The 10,000-nt window shown below is 42.0% G+C and overlaps 1 protein-coding gene across 1 annotated transcript in view; it reads left to right on the forward strand.

Annotated features, from left to right (window-relative positions):
- The window catches only part of inpp5a (inositol polyphosphate-5-phosphatase A), a 113,701-nt gene that overhangs the window by 29,239 nt on the left and 74,462 nt on the right, over positions 1–10,000 (forward strand). Inside the window, exons 3-4 of the mRNA XM_030771387.1 lie at positions 6,014–6,114; positions 7,305–7,392. Of these exons, the coding sequence (XP_030627247.1) occupies positions 6,014–6,114; positions 7,305–7,392 (189 nt within the window). The remainder of the gene's footprint in view (positions 1–6,013; positions 6,115–7,304; positions 7,393–10,000) is intronic.

The following is a 10,000-nucleotide window of genomic DNA, read 5'->3' on the forward strand; positions in this document are numbered from 1 at the left end:
AGGAATGATGTACAAATATCTGTGTGTTAAAGAGTCTGCCCTAAGTCACTGCAGTCAAAGTTCTAATGCATTTGCTGGTTTTGCTGCTGATAGTTCTCATATGGTTATTGTGAATGAAAGCGAAACATGAAAGGGCCGCGGTGACTGAGGTCGGATGTGCTTTTGAGCCGTTCGCAGGGGAAACTTACATGACTAAACTAAAGGAGTACGGACCTGTGGTCGATGCCGTTTCATTGGTTAGGCGACACACACCAGTTACTGGGGTTTCGATTTTGAAGTCTGTCCACAATTTAGAGGCCTGCATGACATTTGAGCAAAACAGTTGTGTAAATAGGCCTCCTGTATAAATATACTATAATAGGGAGGTTTTTACCATCTGGATGCTGTTTTCTTGTATTTCTAATCTAGATCTGTCAGCATAAGCCTAAAACATCCAAACACAGCTACCTGAACACCACACGTTCACTTCCAAAAGCGCAGTCTAAGATGTGTTAGTGCTTAGAATTGGACTGTTTGAGGGAAAGGGATACAGGGAAAGTAAGTCGCTAGTAGTGACTTTGTTGCTTATGTAATTACATAGCCACAGAGTTCATATACCAAGACCTCTGAAGTGCTTCCTCTGCCCTATAAATAACCTGGACTCAGCAAGACCCTTAAAAAAAACTGCATGAAATGGACACACACCCATCTACCCACACACACACACACAAGCACACACACACACGCACACACACGCACACTACTCCCACACTTCCCTTTTAAAAGCACATTATGAGGTGAATTTACGGGATATACATTTAAAGCAAACACAGAACGCAAACACCGTAACAGCTCCCCCTGCTGTCAAGTAGCATTTATGTGAGAATTGTCAGAAAACTGTTAGCAAGAGGGAGGAAAATTACACAACCAAAATAAAAAAACCCAGAGAAAAATCCTTAGTAACATTTCAAAGAGAAAGACCTTTGAAAGCAGTGGAAGGTCTCTGGAGGAAGAGTTGATACTCTGTTTGAACTCTTCTGAATGTCCAAGCCAAGTCCAGCCAAGCAGGAAAGCTCCTCCAGTCCTGCTCAATCTGTGAGTCAGATGTTCTGCTAAAGTACATAGTTCTCTGTCCTCTAAAACCTACAGTAGCCTCTACTGACTGGGAATAGCTGAGTGTTCTATGGTTCAGTTTTCACTCTTTCTCTCTTTCCCTCTATCACACACACACACACACACACACACTGTACATCCTCGCTTCACCTTCACCGCCCCCCCCCCATGATGTGTAAGAGTTGTAGTCACATAGATGTCTTCTGTTGTGCTTTGCTAGTGGAGGTGAAGCATGCAGGTTGAATGTTGGAGATCAGAGGAGGTTGTTATCTCATTGGTGGGGGGAAGGGGGGCGGGGTTCACCTCCTCAGTGTTAATCACTGGGAAAGAGGTAGTGTTTTACGACACCAGTGGTGTTTCTGTGTGTGTGTGTGTGTGTGTCTTGCCTGGTTGTGGTAGAGTGACGTCATGGAAAACTGCTTTCCCTGTCCTGGGCTGAGAGTGTTGATGGGAACTCCATGGGTGACTGCCAGTTCTTAGCTTACGGCCGACGGCCACCCCTTGTCTTGGCCAAACACACATACAAACACACGCTCAATTAATCTTAGGCCCACATACAAAAACACAAAAATTGCACACATTACAACCAAACACACTCTTACCTAAGGTATGACACACCCTCGCTTTTTTCACCCATTCTCACACACACACAAACACACAGACGTACACACACAGAGAAACACTCATATGCAACACACACACACACACAACAAGGATACACTCTCACTGGCTTCTAAGTACCCACAGTAAAAGTCAGAAAAAAACTAACGTGTTATCTGTCTGTCTATCTATCTATCTATCTATCTATCTATCTATCTATCTATCTATCTATCTATCTATCTATCTATCTATCTATCTCTCTGTCTGTCTGTCTGTCTGTCTGTCTGTCTGTCTATCTATCTATCTATCTATCTATCTATCTATCTATCTATCTATCTATCTGTCTGTCTGTCTGTCTGTCTGTCTGTCTGTCTGTCTGTCTGTCTGCCTGCCTGCCTGCCTGCCTGCCTGCCTGACTATTTATCCATCCATGCATGCATTCTCATGCTGAATCTGCTTGAGGCAGACATCTCTGTTTAGTAACTGCTACGTATTTCATCCAGTTGTGATATCAGAAGGATATCAAATGTGTCACTCAGCAACATCCTGGAAAAAAGGGCTGTCTGACAGGCGGTAAGGTAGTAACTAACAGAAGGATATCCTGGAAGCCTGGACGTTGATAGTGACGTGCTGCCTTGTTCCCAGGCACTCTGCCATATCTCACACACACAGGGGATTCCCTTGTGATTCAGAGTTAAAATAACATTAGACTGATTTATGTTTTATAGTGCACCATTTCGTTTTTTCTTCGATAAACGTAGGATTTTTATGTGTTTTTGAGCCTCGTTAAAAATATATATATATATATATATCTACACATGTATTTTTTGTTCCACGTTTAAGATAAGGATTAATTTGCTTGATTGTCATCGGTCGTGTCGAAAAGCACATTTGGAGGGTAGCGACCCTCTTTGGGAGATCCAGGTTTGTTTGTTTAAATGTTGGTCCAGATTTACATGAGAGCAATTACAGACGTATTCTCAGAGGTGCCGGCAACAAAGCTGCCTGTCAGTGGCAATCTTTGTATAGTCAAAGCAGGCCTTTTATATGAGTGGTTTTTGAAGTGTGTGTGTGTGTGAGTGTGTGTGACATAGGTTGACCCAGGACACGTGTACAGTATAAACAGCACTTTGCATCCAGGTGTGTGATCGCGTAACCCATTTGCATTGGGGAAGAGCCAAGCTGTCATAGGGCAGAAGATTGAGTGGGGAATCCTGTTTCTTTTTCCAGTCATTGTCGCTCATCTGGGCTGTGTATCAAGGGTTGATTGGCACAAATGAGTTGTTTTATGAGATAAAGAATCACTTTATGTGTGTAACGTGTCTAGGAGAGTTTTGGTGATGGATTCTTACTGGTGATGGATTTTTCTACACTGTAAGTCAGTAGCAAGTTTATCCTGATAAGACCAAACTGTAGAACTTGGTAAGAGTGAGAATTTTGAATTTTTTTTTTTATACAAAACAACATAACTTAGACAGACAAGTATCACAAGTCAGACACCAGAATCAAGATGATGATGGTTATGGTGGTGATGATGATGATGATGATGAAGACATGTATGCTTATGCAGGCTGGCATCAGTAAAGGCATGTTAGCCAACATCGTTAAGGAAACATCCTTGGTCATGAGTTACAAGAGTTTGCCAGTCAAATAAAGATCATCTCCATACCCTGTGAAAGGATGCCAAGGTAAAGTGGGTTTCGGAGTGATAATGTACATTGAAGGGAGCTCCCAGTAATATAAACACTAATGATGGAAATACTCCCCATTCTCAAACATGGCACTTTCCAGTTTACTCCATCCGGCACCATCACACACCCTCGTCTGTGACACGTGCAGGACTTTGGAATTAGACGTCTTCAGATGATGAGACTGAGAGACAGAAGCACTGTCTCTTATGATTGACTTCTGTCCTCCCCAATCCAACGAGTAGGATTTCCAGTCCGATCATTCCCGTTGTTTTGTAGGCTGTCCGTAAAAAGAATATATAGTAACTGAAAAGCGTTGTAATATCAAATGTTTGATTCAAACAGAAAAAAGCTCTAGAACTTTCCATTTGTATGTGTAGACTTGTTTGTCTTTCCATTTTTTTTTTCTTTTTGGTCAACATACTTAAACAGTTTCATATTTTAACAGAACATCCAAACCAAGCGGCTCCTTTTACTGTTTATATATGCTTTCTCTGTTTAGCTGTTGACACGGCCTTTCCATCTGTTTTGTTTAGAGCACCATGTTAGCCATTGCTTTTCTTAGAGTAAAAAAAAAAATACTACACAGATTCACGCGGTGTTGGGAGTGCTGTTAATAAGACTAGTCGAGCGAGACAGGAAAACTCACGAGAATTTTGTAGCACTGTTGTTTGACACTTGTTGTTTTGCCTCATCACTGATTAAGTCAAAAGTCAAACTGAGTAGACATGAAGGGGTTTTGCCGTAGAGTTTGTTGATAGTTGGAGATCTTGGCATAGTTAGTGGAAAGCATCAGCCACGAATTTTAATGATCTGGGCTGGCAAAAGCAAACAAGATGATGTAATTTTTCTCAAGTAATTCTATAGAGCTTCACTGAGCAAAGATACAAAAACATTTACACACTTACGCAACACGTTCCCCTCCTGCCTTACACACACAAACACACACACACACACACACACGCGCGCACGCATGAACAAACATACTGACAGTATTCTGTTGGAGGGGAGGGGGGGGGGGGGGGGGGGGGGGGGGGAGCTTGGTGCAGCTGGTAGTAGGATGATCCTGTAGTCTGAAAGTCCCCGCTGGTCTTTTTCAGACAGAAAACCCTGACTGCTGAGCCTAACGCAGGACCATCTGACTAAGTCATATGCCATAGGTTGATGGAAAATCCATAATGTTATTGCTGCACATTAGTTTTATTTGATCCTACTCTTAGTGAGAGGGTGGCGTCGACCGGAAAGCATAGTGGGCCTAGAGTGCTGGGACATTCCTACACCCAACTGCCCCAAGAGAGCCACAAATCCTCGGTGACGTTGATTTACCGCCTGCTCGCCATCCATACCTCGACCCTGCAGGTGCCTGTGAGTGCTGTAATTCACTCCCATATGGATTTTCCGTTATGCCCCGACACTTCGAACACACTGGGTTCGCCGGCACCGCTCACACAAACAGTTCTTAGTGTCAGTGGACCGGTCGGGACAGGGCAGGGTCATGTGACCCACGGCTGTCGGGAGGAGGGCAGTCACTCCGTCAGAGACAAGGCGCGCCCGCCGCTCCGTCTTTACTGAGGTCTTTTGACTGTTTTCACACACGCGTTTCACACACAGCGTTCAGTTAACTGTGCCACATGCATGTGGAACAGGTCTAACCTTGTACCTCATTTCCATCTCCTTTTCCTGCACGTCTCAAGGGCACGCTCACAGCTCTTCTCTGACTTAGAAAGAGGTGTGTGTGTGTGTGTGCGTGTATTTGCTGCCGTAGGTGTATTGAACAGACAGAGCAAAAAGGAACTGGTTATTGTAGGAACTGGTTTGAACCAAGTGCTACCTCATGTGTCCTTCTCACCCAGCTCTCATTTGATCTTCCCAGCATTCAGAGATCTTTAAAGACGCTCTATAGACGCTCTGTAGACGCTCTGTAGACGCTCTGTAGACGCTCTGTAGACGCTCTGTAGACGCTCTGTAGACTCTCTGTAGACTCTCTGTAGACGCTCTGTAGACTCACTGTAGACTCTCTGTAGACGCTCTGTAGACTCACTGTAGATGCTCTGTAGACTCTCTGTAGACTCTCTGTGGACTCACTGTAGATGCTCTGTAGACTCTCTGTAGACTCTCTGTAGACGCTCTGTAGACGCTCTGTAGACACTCTGTAGACGCTCTGTAGACTCTCTGTAGACTCACTGTAGACGCTGTAGATAGTGGAGGCTACTTAATATCACTACTGTAGATTGACTGTGATGGTCAGGGGTTTTCTAGTTGCGCTTGTTTTGGGGTTGACTGCGGTTGAAACAGTTCAGGTTAGGCCTTTCACATAGACCTGGACTATGGATGGTCAGTCACAGCTAAGGTCTTAGCTGAAATATGGAGTGACTTTGCTAATGAATGTCTGACTTCATAACTTTTGAGTGTCTTGCTTTAGTTTGTGATATGACTGGTTTATTGATTAGAGTCAAACCATATCCATATCCATAATTTTAAATCTCACTCTCTCTCTCTCTCTCCCCCTTTCCCTGCATCCCCCTCTTTCTTTCTTTCTTTCTTTCTTTCTTTCTTTCTTTCTTTCTTTCTTCCTTTCTTTCTTTTCCTCCTTTTTCTCTCTTTCACCCTCTCTGTCTCCTTTCCCTCCCCAGACGGTGCATACACACAAGCCTCAGTTTGTGGCTTTGCATTGTCAAGAAGTGGGAGGTAAAAACTATGAAGAATCCATGACACACGTGGACAGTTTTGTCAAGTAAGTGTCTTTTGATAGTTTCATTCATTCACACTTAATTACTGAAAAAACATCTCACTCAAAGTGATACTACACTAAATGAACAAAACAGTTAAGAAAACTTTAAGACACGTAATGTATACAGCTCTTTTGCCAACATAATTTACACAATGCTTACAACTTAAGTCAATGTTTGTCTTCATGGTACAGTAGCATGACAGCGAGGTGTGATGGGGAGTACCTCCTAACATGACACGCTTTACTAGGATAGGATTTCCCTGACGGAAACAGATACCTTTAGAGCTGTACACAAAGCCTCTATTAATGAATTTCTCCATAGCTATCTGTTCAGTGTTTGTTTAACCTTTGTTAAGTGGCTTGCTTAATATCAATGTCCTTATATAGCAGTTATTTATGTGTGTGACATAAAACTGTTGTGGTGTATTTATGGAGTTATGCCATATGTTCGCAGTTATGTGTAAAAACAAGTGGATAACTACCTATGCATGTTACAAATTAGTACCTGTGATATAACAGCTTGCACTCACAACTCAAGCTAATATGTGAATACACAGCCACTGTAGATGGAACATACAAAATGAACATGGAGCTTACATTTAAATGTGAACAGTTTGGTTAGAGTGGTTGAGAGAAGTGTTAAACTGAGTGTGTCTCCCCTCCAGGGATTAGGGGAGTCCAGATCTTCAGAACACTTCAGACAAGAGTCACATGGCCCTATTATCCCCAGTCAGAGATTCTATTATTCCCACAGCTCACTAGCTCCCTCTTCTGGTCCTACATGCACACTGACTTGACAGCCATGGTTGGCTGTTCACTTACTCAGTACATTAATCTGTCATCTGACTTTGTGACACCTCATGTTTTTTCATGTGTGTTACTGTCATGGGGTTTTGTGTACCCATGTGTTGCTAAACAAATAATGGAAATTGTGAACAGATACATCTGTGAATGAATACATTGTAATGACTAAGTAGATTTAGTTAAGCTTTTAAAACATAATGAAAATTTGGGGAGAAAGAAGAAAAAAAAGGTGTTGCAATCTTCTAGAACTGTGAGCCTGTTGGATTAAAATTTCTGTGACTTAGCAGGGTTTGTTTTTTTCAGATGTTTGGGGATCAGTGCTCCAGAGTTTTACACTATTGTTTTACTGTGAGCTGATTGGCTCGAATCTCCTCTTCTCTTCCTGTCAGAGAGATGTTGTCCAGTGATGCCATGAGAGAGTACAGCAGAGCGCGTGTCTACCTCGACGAAAACTACAAATCCCAGGAGCATTTCACGGTAAGTTAGCTTCTCTTTACCCATGACTCCTTTCAGAACAATGAAATATCAGAGCAGACTTCCAAGAATCATGCAACATGTCTGGTGTATGGTGATTTTTTTTTTTTTAACAGTCTATTCAAGACTGAAATATATTGCTATGTTGTTTATCTGTTTGTCTTTTTGTCTATCTGTGTGTCTTGCATGCAGTTTTGGGATACAATTTGATATATTTTGGTTTGACAAAACTGATTTCAGATTCTGCACAGTAATGACACTTGTTGACCTGTTTTGGGTTTTTGAAATGCAGTTGTGGGATACCTTTCAGTGGGATATTCTCTTCATGCAAAAGTGTCGATCGTTGGGTTTTTTGTGTGTCATGTATTTGTGTGTTATCCAATTGAATTAGGCACTCTCTGGTCTCCTGGTCGCTTTATGTCTTGAATTTCCCCGAAAACTGGTGCACTTACAAATATAAGCCACAAGATGGCAGCATACACATATCTTATCGGTATCTGCTTTATTGGTTTGCCAATGCTTCAGAAAGCTCGAACACACACACACACACACACACGGGGCAGACAAAGGAAGAAACTTTGTTTAGGACAAACATAACCACGGCGTGTGTCTATCCGGTTGTAGATGTCCCTCTGTGCGTTGCTGACTTGGGTAATTTTACGGCATTTGACTCCTTGTTTGATGTACAGTCATAAATAGTCTTGTGTGTACCGCCTGAGCAGGGCACAACATGGAGAGGGTGTTGGGATTTTACATGCTTTCGGTCTCATAAAGAAAGGAATGACTGCACTAATGTTGTTTTAAAGTGCGGTGACGTTGTAAATCAGTAGTCTATCTAAACTATGAATGTCTGGGTTTGCCTGTCCCGTCCTAATTCGCACCGGCGCTTTCTCAGAGAAGCATAAGCGACACCATTTTTCACCTCAGTACACACAATAAATCATTTTATAGGGGTAGTCCAAGTCAAACGTGATTTTTATGAGTAAACTAAGAACTATCTATAAACAAGTTTTAAAGTGTGTAATGCACTGATAGACGCAGTGTCCTTGTCTTAATGTTCGTTTTTTTCATATCTGCTTCACAAATGGTTTACAGTTATTTGTTCGTTGTTTAATTTAGCAAAATAACGACCAAAACGACATAATTTCGGAGTGTATTGCGCAGTCAATAAATCTCTTAATAGTCTAGTCATAGACCGTGCTTGCCATTTAGCTGAGATGACTTTGCTTTTGTTTTGTTTTTTTTCAGATTTCGATTTTTGGTCTGGGGTAATTGTTTGTTGTCTGCTTGGCCTGTCAATTTTCAGATAACGGGAATGGAAATGCCGTTGGGTGCAGAAATGTAAGCGGCTACCGCTGCTGTGAGTTTTCCTAGACAGTGTGTGCGCGAGTTGGTCGGGGGATGAGTGAAGCATGAGGAGTGTGGTGTTCCTGGCCCCGAAACTGCTCTCCGACCGTCTGCCTGTTCTTTCCGTCCTCAAATTTGTGTTGCGCTTTACAGCAAATAATTTATGAAGAGCAAATAACTCTTATTTTTTATTGCAGTTGTGTTCTATCGTTTAAAATTATGGCTAAATGCAGAAAAAATAGGCTATTTTTTAGACTGCTTTTAATGTCATTTGTCATAATTTGATTTTGTACAGCATATTTCCGTTATTTTTAAATATAGTGTCTGTGATGTTTTCTATTCCAGTTGGATGTGCTTTTTGTTCCTTTCGGTCACTTCAGTCACGAAGATATTTAAAGCCTCTGTCCAGCAGCCATTTCCCTAACGTTTTAGACACTGACACAGATTAAAGCTTGAGTGACAGTTCTCTCTTTCAGTCAGAGAGCTGGCAGCATGTTTTACAACGCTGTTAAGGTATACAGCAGGTAAAATGTCAATTAGGAAATCCCGCCCTGATCACTCAACTCCCAATCCCCTCGTTCCAGCTCATTAATATTTATGACCCCATCAGCCCAGAGCCCTAGAGTGTCATATGTAATAATGTGCTCTAATGTCAGACCCTAATTACAGTTCTATCTTTCTTTGTGTTTGTGTATGTGTGCGTGTGTGCATGTGTGTGTGTGTGTGTGTGTGTGTGTGTGTAAGAAGGCTTAAGAATTGAGCTGTATAGAACCACGCGTTGTTACCCACTCAGAAGCAGTGGATCTGACCACATGTGGAGAATAAGCCCATTCTCATTCTTTGTCGGAACCAGAATTCTTCTGTGCCTCAGCAGAGTTTAAAAATGAAGTTTAACATGTCCTTTTCCATATCAAACACTATAATAAGACAGAATGAGTTCAGTAGAAGTTTAACATGTCCTTTTCCATATAAAACACTATAATAAGACAGAATGAGTTCAGTAGAAGAGGACATCATTACAGGATTCATACATATGGTAGTGTGAATTTTGGTCTTTTGATAGACCAGTCAGGACTCTTGATCTCTAGAAATGTCATGTGAATTATTTGCGTAGCTGTGTAATGTAGATTGCGTTCTCAGGCGTTTGATTGGACTTACTCAGGGGGCTAGAGGCAGTCTGTTGGTGTTTGTCTGACTGTACTCAAGTCAGATAAATGTTCCCTGCATATCTGGGAGTCCTGTTTGCAGTCAACTGGAAGATGCC

This window comes from Chanos chanos, chromosome 4, assembly GCF_902362185.1.
Source record: "Chanos chanos chromosome 4, fChaCha1.1, whole genome shotgun sequence".
NCBI classification, from domain to species: Eukaryota; Metazoa; Chordata; class Actinopteri; order Gonorynchiformes; family Chanidae; genus Chanos; species Chanos chanos.